The sequence below is a fragment of the Aphelocoma coerulescens genome, chromosome 1 (assembly GCF_041296385.1).
Source record: "Aphelocoma coerulescens isolate FSJ_1873_10779 chromosome 1, UR_Acoe_1.0, whole genome shotgun sequence".
In the NCBI taxonomy this organism is placed as follows: domain Eukaryota; kingdom Metazoa; phylum Chordata; class Aves; order Passeriformes; family Corvidae; genus Aphelocoma; species Aphelocoma coerulescens.
Genome location: NC_091013.1, coordinates 21813291 through 21838885, shown reverse-complemented (window position 1 = coordinate 21838885; position 25595 = coordinate 21813291). Strand labels below are relative to the sequence as shown.

General features: G+C 34.9%; 1 protein-coding gene across 3 annotated transcripts in view; it reads left to right on the top strand.

Annotated features, from left to right (window-relative positions):
• STS (steroid sulfatase) overlaps nt 1-25595 on the top strand; it is a 112789-nt gene that overhangs the window by 54649 nt on the left and 32545 nt on the right. For all 3 annotated transcript variants that reach the window (XM_069003880.1, XM_069003887.1, XM_069003876.1), the window contains exons 7-9: nt 2801-2938; nt 11905-12064; nt 14639-14760. In XM_069003880.1, coding sequence (XP_068859981.1) covers nt 2801-2938; nt 11905-12064; nt 14639-14760 — 420 coding nt within the window. The remainder of the gene's footprint in view (nt 1-2800; nt 2939-11904; nt 12065-14638; nt 14761-25595) is intronic.

Here is a 25595-nt window from a genome sequence, read left to right as displayed (position 1 = left end):
ATTTATACATCAATTTTAATTTAATTCTAAAATCTCTGAAATATACAGAAGTAGTGAGAGTGAAGGAGTTAAAATTAAAAAAGAAATAATTTTTTATAAGAAAACAGTAAAAGATGTGTTTTGTCTTCATGATAGTGTTTGCTTCCAAAATTTGTATAATACTGAACAAGAAAGATAACTATTTATAGACATCCACAATGCACTCTTTGCATTTTTCTGCACTGGTTACCATTTAGAAATACTGGTAAGTGAATGTATTTCCTGTGTTAACGGTAGTCACATCATTCAAATGTACTTAAATGTGGCTTATCTCCTGCTAGCACACACACTTTTCTGTTTATCTACAGTTTTCATTCTAGTAGGTGCCAGTGTTCAAGATCAAAATAAAAATGGAAGGTTTGCTTGTGAATGTGTTGTGACTGCCATACTCTGACAATAATGTTTTTTGAATTATCACTATTAGTCCATCTGTACTGAAAAGTGTTGCTGCTACGATAAATTGTCATTTTAGCATTCATTATTAAACCTAATGTAGTCAATCTTCTTTGTGTTTAGAAGTCCTTTTGAAGGAAATGGAAGTTTTACCATTGAGTTTAACAAGTTTGGATGAAAATTTCTGTGCATTTTATTTGGGTGGTTTTTTTCTAAAATGGGAAGCATTTGAGTGTCAGAATTTTATATTTTTTTCAGGGCAAATCAAGTCACTCAGTCTTGTTACCAAAAAAAAGTCATCATAATGTCTTATATTTAATTTTAATATGAATTTTTAATTTTATGTTTAATAATCTGTGATATCAAGACACTTTTCATTGCTTCTCCTATTTTCCCAAATTAGTTGGGAAAGCAAAATGGCCATTATTGAATGGTTGCCAATGCCTTTGTTCACCAGAGATCATTTAATGTGATTTACTGAGTGCAACTCACATTTTATTTTCATTTTGTTTTATATACAGGATGAATTTGAAAGTTCAATTTCATCACGGAAAATGGTGTATGTAAAAAAATACTGTTGTGCACGTCACTGCACATATATTTCTTTGCACAATACCATTTATTATTATTGTCATAGTGTCATAAAATATAGCTTGATATAGGTTGGGAGGGAATTCTGGAGGTCATGTGGCTGAATACCTACACATAATGTCCTAATTTATCTTTATACTACACTTTTTTATCAGCATTGACACATTTCCAAGAGATATTGTAATCACTTAGCAAGTACGTTCTCCAAACAATTTCAGAAGCCAATGGGAAATGGCCTCTTTCTTTTCTGGCACTAAGTCCACCTTATGCAGCAAGCGCATGGCTTGTCAGATGGATCTGCATGATTTTCCCTCAACCCACAAACTTTAAAATGTCAGCCTCTGTAACAGATTTTCTCAGCTCTGTTGGGAAATTTCAACTCCCACAAGGCTTCAAAATTTACATAAACAAATTCTCCTACTCTTACATTTCTTCTTTGCTCCTAGTTTACAAACAAGACCAACAGGTATCACTTAAATTTAACTGCTGATGACCCAGTCATTTGAAAAATGAAGACAGTCAACCTTTTTAAAAAGGCAGTTTTAGAATGATATAACATTAAAAGACAACTAGAAATAGTATCAATAAGGTAAAGTAGTTACTCCTTATCCAGAAAAAGAACATAGCAACAGAAACAATGACCTGAAAACCATTTACAAGGCTCTGTATTTCAAAGTTCTTATCTCATCCACTTTGACACAATAATTGGGCATCAGATGACATGGTGGACAGGTTAGCAAATCAAAATTAACATTCAAATTGAACTATTCTTGGTACTTAACTAAAAGAATAAAGATAAAATGGTTGTGAAGACAGAATTATCTTTGTATGCTCTGAGATCCCTAAAGGACAGGCATTAGATCCCTAATGTCAGGCTGATGTGAAGAATTATATTCTTAACCTTTGGTCATTTTCCAGGACAAATAATTTTAGATTCCTCATCAGTATAAAATTCACTGGAGCAAGTTACAAAGAGCAGCTTTACTCTCATTCATACAGAAACACACTTGAAAGAATTCAGTCAAAATAGGTTTCAGTGTAATTTATATAACTGCAGTCCACAGTGACAAAGTAGTGTGAGGAGCCTTTTGTGAAAATGAAACAGGAGTCCATGGTGCCTTAGAGGTACAAAACATATATCCCTGTGGATACTTCTTTTAAATGTGTGCACCTGGGTGTGTTAATTACCTTGCACATTTTGAGTTTAGTTGATTTTTTTCTATATGATGAGCTATTAAAGACTAATTATTAGGTTTGACAATGAAACCACACATACTCCAAAGGTGCTACATATATTCTCTTACTTCTTTTTTTTTTGTTTTACTCTAACACTCACACTGAGATTTTTGCCTTGCTGCCTCTATAGGTTGCTAGGCATCAAGGTTTTACCCCCAAACTGTGAGATCTATTCTGCATGCTGAGACTCTTTCAGATATCCTCAGTGGCTTGAATCTTCTTGCTAAGGGGTTTCCTTGATTGAGAGCAACTGCTTCCAAAGGTCACTTGCTCTCTGTGGATTAGCTCTTTTCTCTGAAGTGCACAAATCCTCTCATTCTGTACTTCAAGAAACCCTGCAGCAATCGAGTCATGGTCCTGATTGCTACAAGCCCTGTGTGATTGTGCCCTACTGTGTGCTGCATGGGCCAAGTGCTGTGTATAAGAGAGTTTATGTGAAAAGTGGTCTTGAGAAGGCATAAGGACACAAATATTTATATGTGCTAAAGACCTCAAAGCTGGTTTTTTTTGGTTTTTGTTTTTTTTTTTTTTTTATACCTAGGGCAAGTTTTGGATGTGCTGAAGAAACATAATCTGAGTCACAAAACTCTTGTATACTTTACATCTGACCAAGGAGCTCATGTTGAAGAAATCTCCAGTGCTGGAGAAGTCCATGGAGGATACAATGGCATATATAAAGGTGAATATTCTCTGATTGTTCTTGAAAAATGCAAGAAGAAAGCATCTCCTTAGGTTTGCACCAAAACTGTAATGTACTATGTGGCCAAGGTCAAAATCTTCAATCTAATTGAAATGAAGAATGTTTGTTTTTATTCTTTTTAATGAATTTCAATGAGTCTTCTTGTCTCTTTACGAGAGATTAATTTCTTTTCATTGTTTCACTACGTAGAGGCTGTGCTATGTTCTCCACTCATATTTCAGGGGTCAAGATCAAAGAAATCCAGTAATTTTTAAAAAGTCATTCACCCAACTTGAAGCTTCTAGTTGTAGAAATAAGTAAATTGTCCTTAGGTCTGAATTTTTTTTCTTTTTTTTTTATATATGGTATCGCAGAACTACAAAGTCTCAAAATCAACTACAAATCCAGTTGAGCCTGGAAGGCATCTCCCAAGGTCTGCAGTCCCAGCCCCTGCACAGCAGGGTCAGCTATATGCTCGGGATTGTATCCAGTCAAGTTATGAAAATCTCCAGTGATGGAAACATCACAGCATCCTTGGGCAACTTTCTTTAGTGTTTGATCACACTCACCATAAAAAAAATTTTCTTATGTTTAAATGGAATTTTCTGTGATTTAGTTTGTGTCCATTGCCTCTTATCCTGTCAGTGGCCTCCCAATGAAAAGAGTCTGACTGTCCTCTTTATTCAGGTACACTCTTTACCATGTGTCCCTACAGATGGTAAGATCCTGCTAAGCATTTTCTTCTCCAGGATAAACATCTCTCTCATCCTCTCCTACTTAATAATTCATCACCTTCCTTTGAACTCATTCCACTATGTCCAAGTCCCTGCTGGGGAGTCCTGCACTTGGACCCAGTGCTCCATGTATGTCTCACTAGGGCTGAGAAGAGAACAAGACTTGCTGGAAGCATTCTTCCTAATGCAGCCCAGAATGATGTTGTTCTTCACTGCTAGAAGGGCACATTGCTGGCTTATGTTCAGCTGGTTCATTAGAACCCTGCAGTCCCTCTGTGCAGAGCTGCTTTCCAGACAGTTACTGCCCAGCCTTTGCTTTGCTAGAGGTTACTGCTGTGAAGATGCAGGACTTGTTATTTCCTTTGCTGAACTTAATGGGGTTCCTTTTGGCCCATTTCTCCAAGCCTATTAAGGTCCCTTTGGATGGTAACACTACCTTCCACTCTTGCCTAATTTATATCATCTGCAGACTTCAAAAAGGAAAAAATACAGGCATATAGAGTAAGCAATAACAATACAGTGAGGTTTTCAAGCAAGAGGACCCCACAGTTTTTAGTCAGTAGGTATCTGTCTGAGAAATGACCCTTATATTTTAAGAGAGCTGCGAAGGAAATGGTACACAAGAAAAACAAGGAACGCCAAAGTCATGAGGTCTGTGTATCAGATGGGTCCCCTTGGGCTAACACCAGAGTGAAATGTGTCTTGAACATTAGCACATAGGCCTTGCATAGTGATTTAAGTAATTAAGGAACCATATGGTTACATATCTGTAGCTGTAGGCACAGCCTGAGGTGTTTTAGAAACTCTAAAAAATATTTGCCTTCTAGAGTGCCAGGCATAAGGTACAGGATAAATGAGAGGAAGCAAAAAATACTCTTGGGAATATGTTTTCTTGAGGAACTCTGATTAAATGGAGTCTTTTCTCTCAAGCCTTGCAAAATTTTGTATTCATACTTACAGTGCAGAGAAAAATTTGAAATAGATCTTACCTGGATTAATAAAAAAATCTGATTGATAGGTTTAGTTGGATAGTAATGGGGCTTCTTTTCAGAAAAAAAGTAAAAATTGTGTGTTTTGCAGTTAACACCTATGCTGTGCTGGCAAATGTAATATACAACGGGTCAGAAAATAATCACAATGTAAGAAACAAAATTATTATTTGATAAGAGACATTCTTAATAAAATTAAAATAAATTAAGAGACCCATGTGATTAGTTGAATATACTTCGAACATTTTAAAATACAATGAATTCTGCTTTATCATCTACTCGCTCCATCTCCAAATCAGTCCTTAATTTAACAGGTATATTATGCATAATTTTCAAAAGGACTGAAGTGGAAATGGTCAATTAATTGCATAACTATCAATTTTCATACATAGGAATTTATTCATATTAAAAGTCATGTGTGATGAAAAGTGTCTGTTCATCTCTGGCAGAGTTAATGAGAAGCAGACCTGTGAAGCACTGAGACTCAGGCACTGATATAGCAATGTGCCTAAAAAAGGAAAAGGACAATCTTTGTGTTGCTTGCAATTATGTGTGCATACACTAGGAATTTGCTTCCTCTGGTGTGTAGTTTAAAAAACTGGGAGACATACACATCCTTTCTCTCTCCCTGTCTCTGCTAGTCAATCTCCACTAGCTATCTGAGTGCTGTAAGAATGTAAATATGAATCAAGCCACTTAACCCTCTTGTCAGAGCTCGAGCAGTGTACTAAGCAATAATTGGTTCTGCCCTAAATTCAAAAGCTCTCAATCAATCTCCACAATTCTAACTCACTAATTTCTCTTGATACCTAGCCAAATAAGCACCAATAATAAAATTCAGGAGGGGTTTGGAGAGTTAAGCTAGTGCTGCAAGACTCAATGCAAAAAGGGGAAATTGCTATTTGAAGGTTTTACTACTTTGGATTCTAACTACAGAACAGTTCACCATAAATTTGGATAGCCCTTGAAATTAGAAACTACAGCTAACATAGTGTTTAGTTGGACACAGTCTGGTTTATCTCTGCAGTATCCCTTCTCAGAGGACGTTACACAGTAATAATGAAGTGATGGGTCAAAATCTCTTTCCAGCGGCCTTTTACTGAAGATTATCAGGATCACAATCTGTGTAGTAAATAAAATCCCCAAGATCTCCTCCTAATCCTAGATATTATGACCTTGGTTTAAGATGTGAATCCTGACAATTTAGATTCTACAAAGATTCTTTTTATTAATTACATAATTTTTCATCATATAAAGATGGATTTCCACTTTGAGTCTTTCTAAAGTCTGAGCATAGCCTCTAACACTTGTCCATGAGAACACAGTGCTTTCATTTACTACTTTGAAATGGGGCAGTTGCAAATTTCATGGAATATCTTGAAATTTAATAACATTTCCTAACTGATACAGGATAAAGGAGGGAAAAGTTTTTATATCTTCCCTAGCTTAGATTTGTTTTGTATACTTTTATGGTGTGTCTCTTTGCAGAGGAAAAATTCAGAAGATAATTGTCTCTTCCAACTCTCTTATCAATTTTACCTGATGAGTTTTTACCTGTCTCTAATTCCTTGTTATATTCCTCTGTGAATTACTTGCCATTCAAAACTGAAGTAAATATACTAAAGTAGTAAGGGGCTTAACATATAGTAGCATCAAGGTACCTTAATACTGGTTTTGGGTATTTTTGCAAAGGGTGACAGGCTGTTTGTTTTCTCTTTTTGTTTCCTGACTGTTAGTCAGATTTTGATTCATGATAACCCTTTGTCTCCTAAACCATGATTAATGTTCCAGTAACTTTTCCCAAAGGTCTTTGTCAAAGATCTTTCAAAGTTTTAAATCTAGATACAGCTTCTAAAACAAAAAATAGTGGCTATTTTAGTAAGAATTTCTTACCAACAACTGAAGGCCTTCTTACCTGAACTCATGAAGTACTCCTGGGATTTGTACAAGATACTATTAATATTTTAATTAGATTAACAATATTAGCAATTTAATACATTAATATTAACAATTTTATATTGAAATATGGAAAATATTAGCTGTAACTGAAGTATCTTCTTAAAACTTTCTATGTAATTTTCCAGCTTTTTTTTCAGTTCCATAATATGTTGAAAGTATGAAACATTAAGGTATTGCTTGTGTATATGATTTCCAGGATACCTGCACTGACTTCTTTTTAGGTGTTTTTCACTAGCTGCCTCATTGAAGCATGTCCATTTGAGCTAGTCACCATAGCTTTCCTTTAGGAGCAGAAATAAGTTTAGTTTTTCCAAATACTTTGGATTTCTACTTTCAAATAAGATGAGTAGAATAAGTAAATGAATAGAATTTCCTCTATATTAACAACCAGCATAAGGTGACTGATTTGAAGGAAACCATTATATTCTTCTTTGGTACCCTGAGATTTTGCATCTAAATATTTTGGGGTAATTTTTATTTAGTTTCTTAGTGAGTAATTTCTTGAATTAGCTTCAGTGTGCTATAAAATATATATATATATACACACACACAATTTATAGCAGTAAACAATGAAGGCAGTAAAAACTTTTCTCTACACTTTTTCTCACTGTAGTATTTCACTGGTACATATGCAGACAGTAGAAGTCCTCCCTCACTATCACTTGTTGACATCTATCCCATTTTGTTACATATGGGATTTTCTGTTGAATCTCCTTACATCTCTTACTGTCTTTTGGATATGTACATGTTGCCTGTAGCTCAGACCTGCATTAGAAACACTGTCTTTGTACTTGTGAAGCACTTAGCACAGTACAGACACTTGGCTATTGTCGTGCTGGGCCGTGAGTTCTGCTGTTAATGGAAGTAATGGAAGTGGAGCCAAACACTGATAAAGCCAAACTGAACATCAATTTTAAGTGCTTTGTGCCTTAGAAATAGGTATTATCATAGTTATTTGTTAATATCCATAAAAAATAATAATTAATGTTTCCTAAGGACTTAGACCCTTATATTTTAAATCTGCTACAGATCTGTGAGACCAAAACAAGAAATGGAGGAATCAATTACCCAATATTTTATTAAAATGTATTACTGTAATACAAGTTTATATACTGCAGTGATAAGTTAGTTCAGCAGCATTTCTTGGAGCTGCTAGTAAACCTTTTCCTTCCTGTAAGCCACAGAGAAACCAGGCTGACCATTACTTTGGCCCCAGGAATCATGCTATGGCATATCTAGTGATATTTGTTGGAGTTCACTCTTGACTTGAAAGAAAGCAGTAGTTGACCCTTTCTTTTCAAATGTACTGTACTTTTATATTCTCTCTGAAGTAATCCAGATTTTTAAATAATCAACCCATCTTGTTATTTTGACTGAAACAGAAGGTATCCTCAGAGATCATTTCATTTGGTTGGAAGAAAGGTCAGATGAAAAATGGCAAAATGAGCCATGTCTGTTCCATTCACCTGTACAAGAATAACTCAGATTAAAAATTAACAAAAACAGTACATAAAACGGGTTAAAAATCAGTAAAATAAAGAGTAAATTTGCTATTGAAAATAAATTGTGGTTTGACCATTTTATAAAGTAACCAATAGTAACCCGTCTTGGTTGTTGATATTTGTGGCATAAAATCTGATATAGATGGGTAGAATAATTAATTTCTTTGTATTTCTCTATCATTCAAGAGAATAAATTGGGTTTAGAAGCTTTGTTTTTTAAAAGAATATATGAAGGAAAGGGTAGTATATAATCCATGTGATTTAAGAAAGCTATTTAAAATTGTTTTCATCGTTAATCATTCATAATGTTAATACCGATTTACTGCACAGTTCCCCTTTGTATATCATCCTTTGTAAAACCTCTATTGCCAGACTTAGGTAATAGCTGTCAATTTAAACCAGAGGGAGGAAAAAAAAAAGATGTATTCTTTTAGCTAAGATTTGAAATGAGGTCAAAATGGAAATTTGATGTCATGTTGTGGATGACTGCAGAGAGTTATGTCTGCATTTTGCCTGCTCCTGCAGGTTTTTCAGGAAAGGTGGATGTAGGCTATTGTTGAACATAACACTGAAAGGTGTAACTACTCAGAAATTGTAGATAGCTATGCAGGAAAATACAGCCTGGTGTGTTTTACACATTTTAAAAAATATTTTTAGACAAATTTAAGTGAAAAAAATAACAAAAAGCTAGGTTGCCTAGAGTCTGCAAGGTATACAGGCTACTAGGTTGCAGGTTTTTCTCTATTCCTGTGTTGTCAAGTCTGAGCAAAATACAAAACTAATGAGCCAGATCCTTAAATATCAAGAGATTTTGTTTCAAAATAATGACATTTGTTGTTTGGTTTTTTTTATTAGTCATTTAGATGTTTGCTACATGTTTCAAGTATCAGTAGTAAAACCTTGATTTTTTTTCTATAAGGAAAAGGAATGCAGATATCTTGAACAAAAATTAACAGCTAGAGTTTTAAAGATGATAAATGTCCAGGGATTTGTAATCATATAATAGTATTAAGCACCTCTAGTCACTAAACACAGTTCTAATAAAAATGAACGCCATGTAAGCATAGATAATAGAAGATAGTCTTCTGCAATGACCTGTAATTCCTGCCCTGATTCCCTGCTATTCCCAGTCTCCAGAGATGTAAAAAAATTATGCTCCAATTAGCCTTTTGAAAAGAAAACAGCAGTCACTTCTTCATAGATGTAAGTGAGGAAAGAGCCCTGCTGTGGAATCCATGTTGCTTCTTCTATCTTACAGCAGGGCATCAGAGTTTGTGGAGTGCTCCTTTGTGCTTGGGTACTGTGCAACTTTTCTGACCTCTTCTGCGTTATTCAAGAAAATTGTACTGTGAACCTAAACACTGTAAAAGCGACACAATATCTAGGTTTTAAGAATTGCAATGTGTGGGAATCAGATTTACCACTTACCTTGAAATTTTTTCTGTCTTCAGATTAGACAGGAGACAACAGTATAAGGAGACTTTATTTAAACATCCTATCTAGCTAGCACTCTTACTAGGTTCTGACAGGCATAAAGAAATAAAAGGAACATCATACCTAAAGCTACCTATGGTATAGATCAACTCCTGGTGTTGTCTGTCTGTTGATGCTGTTCAGCCCTAAAGCTGCTGTCATTTGTACACAGAATTAGGATCTGGCTCATGAACTAAATCATCTCCCTGGCATAGCTGTTCACTGAAAGTATGTTAATTTGAGGATATCTGTAATTTTATGGCCTTATGCTTTTCTTGAATTTTGATTTGGATTTAACAACTCCCGCTCAACAGGATTTTCTATGCACCATAGCTCAGTCAGGATATTAATCTTTCCTGCTACATAACATCTAATTCCCAACAAACTTTGAAAACTTAATGGCTTTTGTACAGGGGTAGAATCATCTCTTCTATAGAAGATGTACACAGTCTAGTGACATTTACACTGATCTTGACCCAACAACATTAACAACTAATCAACACACTTTTAGGTGAAAACTTCCTTCTGCTAGGTGAAAGGTGTTCTGTGTCTCACCAAATAACAGTTTATGGACTTAAATCTCCATTTTCTTTATACTTGTATTTTGAAACTAATATTTTACAATAATGTAAACAAAAATAGTACATGCATCTCATTCTTGAGTTTTTGAATAGGTAGTCACACACTTCATCATAAGAATGGAATTACATTTAACTCAGTGATGACAGTATACTTTTAACTGTGTTCCAGAAGACAGACAGTCCTCTTGAGATCTTGGCTCTGTTTTCAAAAAAAAAAAACTTAAAACAAGTATTGTCACTTGACATAAGGCTGAATATTAGATAGTCTAAGTTTTCTGACGTCAGACTAGATGTGTCCCTGACTATTCAATATTATGAATTCTGATAAAGCCCATGAAAAAATTAAGCAAAAATCTGATATAACAAAGAATCATGAGTTAATGGTCTTTCAGTCACAAGAAAAGGAAAAGGTAAATTTATGCACAAAAGAGTTGTCTGTCTTGAAGTTACTATTTACCTTTATGAACAGTGAAAAACCTGTATAAAACCAGGTGGATTCTTAACCCCCTTTGCTGAAATGGAAAAGATCATCAAGGAGTCAGTAAAATAGGCAGCAGTTACAACAAGGCCTGGGGTGAACACCAAAGATATTGACATCTATGAGGTGTTTTGGATGTTTAAGATGCTGAGGAAACAGAACTGTTGAAGTACTTTGTTGTAATATTTTTTCTTTTGTTCTTTTTTTTTACTTGAAAAGGGAGATACAGGAAAAAATAGGCCAATAGGAGTTTTGGCTGAACCATGAATTGCTATTTGATTCATTTAATGGAAGGAGCCCAACCCACATATTCCTCTTTTTCCAGAAGTTTCAAATGTATAAAACAATCTCAACTTACTTGTAAATGGCCCTGACCATGCTTAACCACATCAAAACCCCATCTGTTTAACAGAGGTTTCTTTTTCAAGTGATGTATTAATTTCAAAGGTCACCCTGAAGTGCTCTACACAGTCACGACTGTGCGGGCCCTTGGTAATAGCATTTGTGATGCCCGTCCCTACAGAGTCGTGTCAATTATTTATTAAGTAATGGTAGCCATGCTGTCATAAAATAAACCCATTGCCCTGCTGCAAAGATGTTGGGAGGACTGTGCAGTGATGGATCTTGTAGAAACAATAAATGACTGCAATGAAGTGTTGCATGCAATCAGTTGATAGTGCATTTAATGCAACTGTGTTGGTTTAGAAGACAAAAAGTTCTTCACAACATCCTGAAAGTTATCATCACTGAAGGGAATTTCTTTCTAATGCACTGAATTGGAGAATTCAGTAATATACTTAAATTAGTACTTTCTTCTATATAAAGTCATTAAGCACCATTTTTAATAAAAAATCATGAACTTTCTCTGGGTCCATACCTCAGATATCTAGGTATAACTCAATTTTTTTTTGATTCCTGTATTTTGGTTGTAGGTTCACATGGCTGTGGGGCACACTATCTAGACCAATTTCTATGTGAAGATTCCAATGAAGTGCTTTTTAATCTCCTACAACTACTTATTTTTGTGTCATTTAAATGCATCTTATAAGCTCTCTCTAATACATATTAGTAAATTTACTGTGAGAAAGTACTACTGTAGGTCAAAAATCTAGAAAATTAAGAACAAGGCTAATACATCTCATGTAGAGATTCTAGCTAGACAAAATGTTTAATATTTGGAAATTGAATCTTACGGGGTGGCATTATCTAAGAAGAAATTGATTTCTCAGCAAACAAAACTAATTTTTCAGGTGGAAAATCAACGAACTGGGAAGGAGGTATTCGTGTGCCAGGTCTTCTCCGTTGGCCTGGAGTGGTACAGGCTGGTGCCTATATTGATGAGCCAACGAGTAACATGGATATATTTCCTACCATTGTCAAACTTGCAGATGCACAGTTACCCTCTGACAGGTATGCTCTGTAGTCATCTCTGTCTTAGAGAAAGTGTCATGAGTGTTTTGTACACTCTGGTGATATCTATTGAGTCAGAATGTAAATAAGAAACTAGGTTTTATACTTGCAATATTATGTTGTCTCTTTTCATATTGAAATACTGATAGTATTTTACAGAAATGTTGTATGTAAATACAGATTAACTTGCAGAACAAGCACCAACCACCAAAAAGATAACAGAATACCATCAGAGCAATGTACTGTCAAATCAAACTTGGAATTACTTACTAAAGGCAAAAATGAATGTATCAAAAAAGGTTCTGTTCTGCATGAGTGAATATGTTGGAATAAGAAACTATAAGTGTAAATTACTTTAAACTTCATGATCTCATCCTTGACCTGCTTAATATAATAAAACACATCAAAATGCCAGCTAGGCTTTTCTCACAGTTTTGTTTGGGTTTTTTTGGTTTGGTTTGGTTTGGTTTTTTTTTTCTCTGTACCAACTTAGTGAAAATGATCCCATACAGAGTTTTGCAGCCTGATAAGAAAAGCCACTGGACTTCTACAATTCAAAAGATGCTTTCCTGACACTGGTATATCCCCAGGCTTTGTCTTGTTTGAGACATACACAGTCTCAGTGGCAAGGTGCCTCTTTCTAAATGCTGTTGCTATCCAAATCCAGTAAGTGGAGAACCCTGTCGATACACATACGCTTTGAACATGTGTGTGACTCACAAACAGCTTTTGAGCACAAAGCATCAAGAATCCACATGGGGAAGACCAGTGGTGAGCAGTCACTCTGCTAATGATTATTCATTGAGTGTTTGAAGGAAAGGGCAGGGCAGGACAAGTCTAAGACATGAAAAATTAGTCAGGTTGGTCCTGAGAGATGCTCTACAAGCAGTAATTCTGTCGAATATCAGAAGTTCTGATTGTTCTTAATGTGGCAGATCTTATGCATTTTGTTTTCATATTGCTTGAGTGAATACTAAGTACTGATGTTTCCTTTGATCTCTTTTATAGAAATCCAAATATACTTGCATAACTTCCACTTGCAGGTTACTCCACTGTGATTCTTCTGTGTAGACTGATGCCACAAGTACTACTACATCTTAGGTCATGGACTAGCGTGAAGTATTTTTGATCCAGTAGCTGAATTCTTATAGCTCCACTGAATTCTTCCTGAGAAATAAGAAAAATTAATATAATTAGTGTTCTGTCACTGTGAGGGAGCAGTTTAAAGAGGAATGGAAGAGATGCTCCTAGTTGAAGAAATTAGTCGTTGGAAAGAAAAGTCTAGTATATTCCTCTGAATCCAGCAGTTGTAGGGGTGCTAGAGTACTGGAGATGCCTTTTTCCCCATCAACGGGCAGGCTGTAGAGCAGAAAGTGTTCAATAGATATGCATCTGTTAATAAGCAAGCTTGCAATACAAGAGTCTGTTACTCAGGCAAGAAAACATGAAAAACTGAAAGTGGGAAAGACTCTTTTCAACAGACCCCCACAGATAGGGATTAACCCAGAAAGCAGTTATCAGACAAGGTAGCTTTTGGAATTACAGGAAGTTTTCCTACCCATCCTTTGAGAAAAGTGCTACTCTGAATGGATTGTTGCATACAGTTGCTGACAAGAATTTAATTAACACATGCGACTTAAAAAGTAGTACCTGTCTTGCAGTAGTTAAACTAAAGTAAAAAATGTTTTATATAATGCTAATGAAATGGTCATGTATGTAAAGGTAATGAAAATTAACATAGACCTTTTAAATCTTTTTGTAAGTTTCAAAAAGTTTTAATGGGATGTTGCTCAAAATGCTGAAGAAAGAATTACTTGCTGATCTGTATATCAGCAAAAAGTAATTTCCTATAAAAATTATTGAAAAATTTGTAATCCATACCAGGTCAAAAATGCAGATTGTGATTTCTCCCCTGCCAGCTGATGTCAGCAATTCAAAGGTTTAATTTAGGGAAACTGTTAAAAGCCTTGCTTATTTTATAAGTCAGTTTTTATGTAAATTGACTGACTCCTTCAAAGCATGATCAAAGTTGTCCAGCAGCATTTAGAGAATTTATACATATTTATGTGTATGCGTGTGTGTAGTTGGTAAATGCATATTTAAACAGTTAATTTTCAAATTTGAAATGACCACTTCTGTCTTAAATTCTGATATGCGTAATATGCTGGACAGAGATATTACCACTACTTCTGAGGATTCTAGCACAGAACAGCATATTTTTTCTAGTTTTAGGGTACTTCAGCCAGACTACTCCCAAAAACTTAAGCAGGTAAATGTGAAGGACTCTGTTGTAGCAATTTATTCATTTACGTCCATTCACTTTCTCATTTAAAGGGGAAAAAAAAAAAAAGTTGAGGGAACAACTATTCCTAATGACATAAATGTAAAATTGTTTCCTTAGCTAATGTAAAAATCGAAGGGAAGAGCACCTGAAGGTTTTTCTCTCAATTGACCAGTTGGAGGTGGCTGTTCAGATTTGGGGATTTTAGGCAGCAGATGTGCAGAGTTATAATATCTTCTCAGGAAAGTGAGGTTTGAGTTATTTTTCTGATTTTGAAATGCTTTCTTACTCAGGATTATTGATGGACATGATCTGCTACCTTTACTTCAAGGAAAAGTTACTCGATCTAAGCATGAATTTCTCTTCCATTACTGCAATGCATATTTAAATGCAGTGCGCTGGCATCCAGGAAACAGTAAGTAAACTTGCCTGTTCACATTTTAAATATTTAATATAATTTTTATTGCAGCTTGAAAAGAATCAGGAGGAAGCCTTGGGCTATAGTAATAAAAAAATTGTTTAAAATATCTAGCCTTTTTCTTTCTCTTTAACTTTTCTCTTTGCTATTGCATGCCTATTCGCCATTTCACTGTGTGACGTTATTTTGTTATTATGCATTAATGTTAAATATCAATGCAATTCTGAGATCTATGGTATCCGAAACTGTCCTTTTTTTAAACCTTCCTGAGAGAGAGTCTGTGCAACAAAATAAAGTAGTCAAGGCTGACTCTTACATTGTCCTAAAAATGCACAGGTAATAGGATGGTTTGCTGAATAACAGCGCAAGTATGATGTCAGCCTGGCCATTTTTATTATTCAGATAGCAAAACATAGAAGAATCACTGAGTCAAAGTCATAATTATCCAATGAATGAATATAGTATTATAGAGTCCCATTTCATGCTTTTTATGAATGACATAATTCTACTTTGTAGGCCAAGGAAAAAAGCATTTCTCACTGATTTGCTCTTTTTTAACTAACAGCTCACTGTTTCTGGTAGCACCTTCCACATTAACCAAAGCATATTTCCCTTTCTATAAAAATCTCTGTGCTGAATGAAGTTAAACACATATTAGTCCCATCTCAGTTGACATTGAAAGTGATGACTTGTGTTACAGCTTCAAAAAGATGATCCAAGACAAGCTTTGCCTTAGAAATTTTTTATTTAAGTGTTTTGGGAAAGGACTTGTTTAATAGTATGCAAACTTAAAGTATTTGGAAACTTTGTCTTCTTGATCGTCTGTAGGCCGACTCTCTACCTGTCTTGGACTTTAAACTAGGAAAAGGGAAAATATTACATATAATATTTATTTACCACTACTGTGCCTCTGTCTTGCTCTAATAAATAATAAATAAATCATAAGGAATAAATAATCATAAGGAAGAACAAAGCAATCAGATCTAGGAGCATTTTGTATCTGGTGTTGGATGAAATTATTCTGCATCACGATGAGAGAAGTAGGCAGAGCTTCTCACAGTCAGAGAAGCTGTTTTTCTCAAACGTACACCTTTACAAGGTGATATATCCCTTGTCTGAGGAAAGAGTCATCTTTGCTATTCAGTGAAGGGGAATGTGATGGGAAATGAATGGGAGCAAGAATGAGGGGCTAGTCTATTGTATTTACTTGATGAGCAACAGCAATATAGAGTGTGTCTTCCTTTCTCCAAGGCATTCAAATGATAAAGCCCACTCAGGACCTGGTAATAACATTTTCATAACAGTGGGCTGGCTTTTCTACAGAAGGTTGTGGTGGTTTAATTCCAGGTAGAAACAGCCTGACAGAGCCACTTTAACATGGTGGGATGGAGAAGAGAATTGGAAGGGTAGAAGTGAGAAGGTGAGAATACTCATGGGTTGAAATAAAGACAGTTTAATAGATAAAGAAAAAGCCACATGTGTCAGCAAAGCAAAACAAGGAATTCATTCATTATTTCCCATTAGCAGGCAGGTGTTCAGCCATTTCCGGGAAAGCTGGGCTCCATCACACATAGTGGTGACTTGGGAAAACAAATGTCATCACTTTGAATATCCCCCCTTCCTTCTTGTTTCTGCAGCTTTCTGTGCTGAGCATGATGCCATTTGGTCTAGGATATGTGTTGGGTCAGCTGGAGTCAGCTGTCCCAGCAGTGCTTCCTCCTGTCAGAAGAAGATACTTAATAATCTTAAGGAGAGTCTTGAAGAGATATTCCTTATCAAAAAAATATGAAAACTCTGGAAAAAAATGTCACCAATAGTTTTCTCTTTTTGTGTATTGTAAATGATCTTTTAGACCAGAAAAAACTTGTGTTCCTCTTGATATGTGCTGCATAGTTAACTAGGGTAACTACAGCTACTTTGGAATTCTGTAAAAACATTCTACCTGCAGATCAGTAGAGCAGCTCTGCCTCCCACTCCACCTGAGGCTCAGTGAAAGAAACCATGACAGTGTGGGATGAAAACCCTCAGCCATGTTCAGCATCTTCTACACTTCTCTGGTAACGGGCCTTTCTAAGAAGAACCCAATTGTCCAACTAGACTGCTCATTCCTTCATTAAACATGTAATTTCTATTAATTTCAAAGATGCACTTTTTGAAGAACAAAGCAACAACAGCTTAGAAGTGAAAGCTTGCAACCCAGGAAAATAAGATTTATGTATTTATTGATTCAAGTACAAGGTAAAGGTACATATATTGTGTATATGCACTTATTAATGCATATATCATCAGATTTCTTATTATATTTATTTTCTGGGAAGCCTCAGTTTGCATGTCAGCTACAGCTTGCATATTTCACTATTTTTTTCTAGACATTCAAAGTTTCGGTTTAGCTTTGATCCTCAGGAAAAATGCATATACCAAGAATTGTGAGGGAAGCAAAATTCTGCTTAGCTATTTGGTCCCTTTTTAACTCCATCACCCCACAGTTCCCTTAGTAGCTTAATCTTTGCCATTGTTAGATTTGCACTGTGCTTCAGTCCAAACTCCCTTTTTTTGGTTTAATTTTTGACTCTTAGGTTATATATATGAAACAGGTAAATGTAGTGTATGTTAAATTCTTGGTAGTTGCACATCTTTCCCTTGCTTGCAAGATTCTAGTCTGACTTAAGCAGGCATGTTTCTCACATCATTCAGGGAAGGTCAGAAACTTCAGAGTGAACAATTACCATTTTGCATTTGTATATTTAGAGGCTAAGAGCTCCTCATAACCAAATCAATACACATCTTCATTAAGTTATATTAGTTAGGTCAGTTATGGCATTCACAATGTACTTTCCCCTTCATCAGTCCTTTGAAGGAGCATTTAGAGGATGTGTGCTATGCAGTGATCTTCTCAAACAAGTCTTCAGAATTTCAACCTTGTGCTTTCTAGAGCATCATGAGGAAAACAATCTCTCTTTTTTTTTCTATTTTCCTCCTCTTTCTCAGCCACAGAAATAAGCTAACACCATTTTTTCTTCATGTCACTTTGACTCATATTTTACCTGATGGTAGAAAATAATGCACATAATTCTTCACATTCTGAATTTAAAAAAAAAAAATAGAATGAAATATCAGGCAATTTTCTTTCACTCTCACAGATTTGTGCATGCTGATACTTCACAGAATCACAGAAGTACAGAATAAGCTGAGTTGGAAGGGACCCACAAGGACCATTGAGTCCAACTTGCTATAAGTGCCTTGGAAACAGCCAAGACATATAGTCCTAGTCCTTAAAGGATGATTTCCTGTTATTTTGAACCCTTATAAATATTTTTAATTAATTTAGCTGTTAAAAATACAGAGGGGAAGACATGCTAAAACTGTCCAAAAAGTACAGTGATTTCCCATTATCAATATTTTTTCCACAGCTCCCTGGTATACCATAGAAGTACCAATATATAAAACCAACACCTTTAGAAAAAAAACACTACATTTTTTTTCTTCCTAGTAAGGTGTAGTTACCTAGTTTTTTTAAAGCATTAAGTAATTTTTTTAATCATTAAGCATTTATATTGAAAATAAAACAGATGCCTTTACTTTCTTGAGCTGAGCCACCCAAAATTTTGTGTTGCTTTCTGTGGTGTATGTCAGATGATGCTTTGGCCTGTTTTAAGTCTGATCCCATGTTCTTATGCTTGAGCAAGTTGACCAGTACTTTTGTATTTGCTAACATTATAATTTAGCATAGCTGAGTACTAAAAAACTACCAAGAGCACTGTCTCCAGAATATTACTGACGTATGAATCAGTACTATTAAAAATGTTTTGCTATGACAACTCAATTATAAGGGGAGAATTAATGAGATACAGAGCAAATCTACAGTTGAATGAAACTGAATCTTTCAGATTGCACTGATTGTGTGCAAAATTTTGATTTGATAAGGAGGAAATATATTGTAATGCTGTGTGATAAACATTGGGAAATATAATGTAATACAGTCTGCATTATAAAGAAATAATTTTCTTCACAGTATTTTGGTACTACTAATAAAAATATACTAATGTTTCTGATAAATGCTAGAGTGACTTTACTAGACTTGAAATTTCTATTTCAAAATTAATTTAGTTATTTAGTGGAATATGTCATTCAATGAACAAAAGAAAAGGAGGTTTCCTATGGCAGGTTCAATTGAAGCAGACTAGACTGCATAGCCAAATTATCTCACAAATATAATGACTTTTAAAGACACTAGAAATTCACTGGAAAGCTTTATATAGAAATTTCCCACTTTGCCTTACTTAATAAATAAGATACATTTCAATTAGTGTTTATACTGAGTTTCTTGAACGTTGTGATCTTCCTCAATTACTGAAATTATTTCAGTCAAATTCACCAACTAGGGATTTTTTCTGTAATATCACAGAATTCATAGCTACTCTGATTCCTGGCTGTTGCAATGTTTTCCAGCATCCAACAGTATTTCATGAGACATATTTTGTTCTATGGATAGGGGTTATAGGCTCTTCCTAGTCATGAATTTAGCCTTTTTCTACATTTTCAGCTGTTAAAGGTTAAAAAAAAACAAAAAGTGAATGAGAGAGAAATATTTTAGTTTGTAGTTTTCAGACTGGATTTGTAGGATAAATTTACAAAATAGTGTTTTGGGGTTTTTAAGCGGTTCCTCAAGATTTAGTTTGACTAAAGGCATTAGAGTCAAAATAAAGAGAGGACAAAGCATGAAAAATCTGCTCAGAAGGGTCATTTTGTAATGACTTCTGGTTTGGTTAAGTGCAACCTTTCTTGTGAAATTGAGTTAAAATAAGACCTGTTTCTGAAGAAATTAAATATGCGGAATACCTTTCCCTTTTCCTTGCCTCTCAAAAGCCCAATGCTATGTATGCCTTAAGAGGTAGTAAGAGTTACCTTATAAATTAAGAGGGTTTGTATTATTTATGGTGCCATTCTTAGCTTAATTTTTTGTAATATCACATTCAGTGTTAATAGTTAAAAACTGTAAAATGAATTCATATGTTTAAAATAGTGGCTTGTGAGCACAATATTGTACTGAGAGGAAAAACACAGTAGTTGGAGTTAAGACAAGTAACAGAAACTGGAAAACTTCTATAAAGGTCTAGAACCAGCTTGAAATGTTTTTTCTACAGTCAAGTTCTCAGTGTGAGGGTAGGTGAATCTAGTGGTTGTCTCTAGCAAACAGAAATGCATTAATTTGTATATAAGGGAGATTTTGGAGTGTTATGTGGTGCTAGAACACTTCTGTTTGAAAATGCCTGTCATTCCTTGTTTGGTTATCTTAGTTCATCTAAAAAATATAATTATCCAGACGTCCACAAAGTAAATGAATAATTCTGTTTTCTCTGAATTAGAAAGTATAAGAGTTTTTCCTAAGTACTTGTTATTTAAAGATCTCTCTTAATATTGCTTCTACTTTCTAAATATAAACAAGAAATTTCAAGCCATTCATTCTTTAAAGCCTCATAAGCTTCTTTTTTATTACTTTCTTAGTAATAAGAGGGGAAATTTTTCAGTGTGTTCTTTACCATAAGGTGAATGAATGCTAAGGTAGCTTCACATGTAAGATGTGGGATGTGCTTGTCACACACAGTAGACCCATTGGCAGAACCCATACCTTTGCCTAACTTTTTCTTATTGTTTTTGCTTGCTTCCCTGAGGAACTTTTTCCATTTATGGTTTATTTGCCTTCTCTGTGGGGAACAAAGGACTTAGAAGATGTTGTTACAGATTAGTAAAGACTCGCATTGGCCCTGAGAATGCCAACAGTTATAGTTGCTTTCATTGCTTAACAGTACAAAGGAAGGTAAATGTAATAGAAGCTTGATCCACAACTTTCTTCTTTTGCACAACATCTTCAAAGGAGAGATACTACCATGTGATTTTCACTGCTGTCAAGGAAACATTTTGTTTTCTTTCAAAGGAACATAAATTTTTTTTGTCAAATCTTATCACACCAACCTCATATCTTTTCTCAGAAAATAACAGATGAGAAAGGATAAAACAGAAAGAATAAACATTTAAAGGAGTAAAACTTTCCTATTATCACAAAAATTTTAGATTTCTAGCTAGAAGGAATAAACTTTTTCTTTAGTTGTAGTAAAATTGATGCAGGAATGCTTTTGTTTTTAGAGGGGTGTTCCCCCAGTGAAAGACCATGGTAAATGTCCTTTGACAGTGACATTATACACACAGACTTTCAGTGATCAGATCAGAATACTTTTTCTTCATAGAAAAATAGAAACTGTAACATACTGCTCTATTGAATTCAAAATATCCTGACCTAAATTAGCAATGTTTTTAGTGAACATGGAGAGGTTGACGGGTTTCAGTGATCATATAAAGACAAAGGCATTTAAAGTAGATAACTCAGTGCTATTTAAACTTTAGCTTTAATCGTTTGCTGTCAGATATTTTGTCATGCACTTGTGACAAAGAAAAACAAAAATTTTACAAAAAAAAAAATTTAACAGATTTTTCCTCTCTGCTCTACAGCTAACACTTAAATAGAAAAAGTTATCTGAGTTAGAGCAACTGTCTAATATTTTTAATTTACTTATAAATTTAGCAGTAGTTAAAACAAGTATGAATAACAACAGCCACATAGAAGACTAGGTAAAAATGCACTGCAACTTTCAAAAATTAATTTCATCATTCCAAATACCATTAAAAAAGAGCCTTTAACAATATCTAGAGCATTACACTTCCAAAAATATCTTTAGTTCAATGTTGGATTTGAGCCTGCAGCATTTTGCATGTTACATTCAGAACATAGCGCTGATTCATCCTAATTTTAAAATCAGATTCAAATGGCATATGTTGTCTTAGGCAATGTTCTTCAAGGGAAGTAGTTAATGCATGCACAGCCCACATGGAGTATTTTGTGTGCCACAGCCTCTAACATCATATTATTACTCTTAGAAAATAAAGCAAAGTATCTGTTTATTAGTGAAATTCCCTGGAAACTTGACTGTCAAGAGCAAGGTGACTTCCCAGTATGCCATAAAAGACCCTGCCATGAAATGCCAAAGAAATAAATGTAGAAGAAAACAGTGAATGGTTGCAGGCTAGGTGCACTTGGGCAATACTGTGGTGGAGGCCAGTGTGCATCTGTGGATGATGTGCACTCTGTACCATGTAGTTGCTTCTAAATTTAAGTACTGATCAGTACTTTGGACAGAGAACACAACCAGAATTACTCAATAATCAGTGAAACTGTTCTCAGCCTGAAAAAAAGCTCACATTTCAGTAAAAAGAGTGATCTTTCTATTGCTTTCAGACAATTTTATGGGGTCTCAAAATATCAGAGGGTGCATAACACATTTCATTTTTCAAGTATCTTTTCTTAAGGCATCCATAGTTTCCTAAAACTAGAAGTAAGGGGTTAAAAATACCACAGCAAAACACCACACAGCTTTCTATAATTTGTTACTTCTTTTGTTGTTCTTAGTACAGAAGTTTTGTGGTGGATATGTATGAAAGCTTTTTGAAACGAAAGAGACTACATTTCATGTATAGTTTTTTATCTTAGCTCTTTCAATAACCTCCTAGTAGCAATGCAAATTAGGTGAAATTGTATAGAATAAGTCCCTACACATTGTGACATTTTTCAGATTTATTCAAAGTTTTACCCCCAAATTTATTGGAAATAAGTCTTCAGATGCAGTTCACTCATATTCAGGAGAATTTTATGGTCTCATGGTTGTGGGACTCTAAGACAAACATTTCTGAGACTCACTCAGTCCTCTTCAAGATTGATATTTTAAAGCAAAATAGGTTTCTAGCATTCAAAGTACAAAGGGGAAGTTAGAAATCATGGTTCACTCACAACATTAAAAGTCAACAAGACCATAAAACCTCAATAAAGATCATGATAATTTAGCACCTAGAATTAGCACTGGTGCAATAAAGAAAGGGTGACCCTTTTAGTATTAAGAAATATTAGTTACCCTTAAGATAATTTTGTCATTACCAAGTGTGTGCTAATTTTTCATGTACAACCTGTTACCTGTCTGTTAGACATTAATTTTTAAATGCTATTATATCATAGAAGCAAGATTTCAATCATCTCACTTGCTCAGTGAGAAGAGTAGAGGCTTCAAGACTCCATAGAATCTTCAAGATTATCTTAATTATATTGTCTGGGCTCTCTTCAAGGTCGTAGGATATTTTACAGGCAGCTTTTCATTCTGTAAGTCTTATCTTTCTGTATGGTCCTGTTTGGTGACAAATGGAGACTGAATCTCACTCCTAAAAGCTTGTAATTACCTTAGCATTAGTTCATATCCTTAAAAGCAAAACTACTTAGTCAGCAAAGGTTTATAGTTTGAGCTTAAAACGAGTCTCTTGATTTACTGTGTTGTTGATAATTCCAGTTTGAATTCTTCACTTTAGCTCTTCACAAAACTGCAATTTTGGAAGGTTTTAGTTGATTCTTTTTTTTTTTTTTTTTAACCAAGTTCCCCTCCCATCCCTACCCAATGCCAAGCTCTAAATACTTTATTATCTTCCAAAAGCCAGCATGGGAAGAACTAATTAATCATTTAGTGGAGCTGCTAAAACTGTACCATGATACATAAGCACAAAGTTAATTAGAGAGAGGGATTAATAAAGTATAAATGGTTTCATGAAGATTTTGACTTTAGCACTACAAAAGCATAAGGCTGAAATTTTAGGCAAGAAGGTGTGAGTAAATAAATCTACCTGAGTGAAGAATTACTTATTCTCTTGTCCCAGTTTGAGACAAATTCAAAGGAATGTCCGAAATGAACGTTCTCTGATAGAAGGCAGGTTACAACCACCCCTCCACCACCCAAGTTCAGAGAGAATTTTCCTCAGAGGAAAGTTTAAAAAGCCCTATTTATTTAACAAGCAAAAGTGCATGCAGTCACGAGAAGAAAAGGATAATGCTAGGTAATAAAACCTCTCACTATGGAGAGAACCTGGGTAGATTTCAGTCCTTTGTGGGTGGGGCTTTCTCTCTCCGGAGCTGGGGTTTGGTGTGGGTCCCTCCAGGCCTCGGTGGAAAGGCCTCCCAGGGAAGTTCTGATGATCTGGTGTTCTGAACAGTTCCAGAAGAGAAGAAGAAGCCAAAGTCCCAGGGCTCTGTACTTTAGCTAATGAACAAGAAACGAGCTAGAAAGCAAAAGGAATGTAGGTCTCTTCCCTGCTGCAGAAGTGGAGGTGCTGAGCAGGAGAAGCCAGTGAGCTTATCTGTGTTTTGAACACAGCGCCAAACAAATTCCACTGGCTCTCCCCCCTCTATCTTAAAGGTACAGAAAGGCACAGGGTTCATGTCTGGCATAGGGCAGACGATAGGGAATACAGTATCATACAGTCACCCCAGGACATCTCTGAAAATGGTGTCTCAAAACTCTGGAATTTCTTTTGAATGCACTTTTCTCTAGTTCTAGAATGCTCTGGGAAACATTAAAATTAGGACTCCTTAGTTCTTAGTGACCACAGTGTCTTAGAACTGCAAATCCTTTAGTTCCATCAGGGTCTAAGTTCACTTTATCCCACAGCTGGTCATGGAGGCACTTTCATGCACTTTCTCTACTTCATCTCTCAAATTATCCCAAACTTCAGTCTCACAAATGGGAATTTGTTGCAACTACATTGCTGTTTGCTCTTGATCAGCTGTTACCTTTTTGTCTCAGACATGGTTAAGTTGTTTTGCAGAAAAATGCAATTCCTGTCTGTTGTATGTAGACTGTGTATTTTAAGGCATTGATATAAAAATGGAATTTGCTGTGCTGTAGCATATCCCTCTCCATTTTATGCAGCATATCTAAATTAGAAGCTAAAACAATTCTTTTTAAATATATATATCTGCATCAAGTGCTCCATATGATATAATAGTTTTATTGTCTGATTTCTCTATTGTCTGATTATGTGTAATAATCAAACATAATTTTGATGCATAAATGTTATATAAAAGTTCAAAGTTATTGCTTTCACCCATAGAGGATGATACTGATAGCTTTATAATACTGAATGGTGGATTGCTTGTAGTATTTTTAGTTGAAAATGATTTTTTGACTCTGAAAAACAGTGCAATTGTTATTAAAACAAATTTTCAGCTGTAGCCAGAGGCTCTAAGACCACATACTTTTATGATTCAGAAACAACTGTAGCTCTTGCACATTCAGGTCAGTTTTCAAAAAGCAAATTACAAGAAAGCCAGAGATTAAACAAAACATCTTCCAGAGGAAATCAGTTTCATCAGTGAGGAGTATTGGTATGTATGCTGTTGAAGGCATGAGCTTATGTGCAAGTATGAGGAGAAATACAAGATGACTTGAATTATGCTGTGAGATTGAAGTTTTGCCTTAAAGTTTGAAATTTGCTAGAAAACCTAAATATCATATGGAAGATTTTATCCTAACAGAGCTGATCAGAATAAGAAGACCAAAGGGAGAATCAAGAAAATAAGGGAGAGAAAAAAATGTGACTATTATGTCATGCTGAAACTGAGGGTTTATATAGCTGACTTTTTTTCAAAACAAATACAGAAAGCATGTAGAATTTCTTTGGAGTCATATTTGCAATGGTCACTTTTAAACTTTGAAGGAAAACTTTAGGACCTCATACATTATTTTGTTTTTCATTCTCTAATTTTAAGTTTTGAGTAAGGAAAAGATTAGTAATCTGATGCATTCTTTAGTGGCAGAAAATACACGATGTGACTTGAAATAGGGATTATAATAAAACTAAATCCATTATGAAAAATGAATTATATATGATACTTGAAATATTTGAATTATGATATTTTAATTTATCAAAATTAGCAAAAATGACCAGTTTTTATTACAACTGAA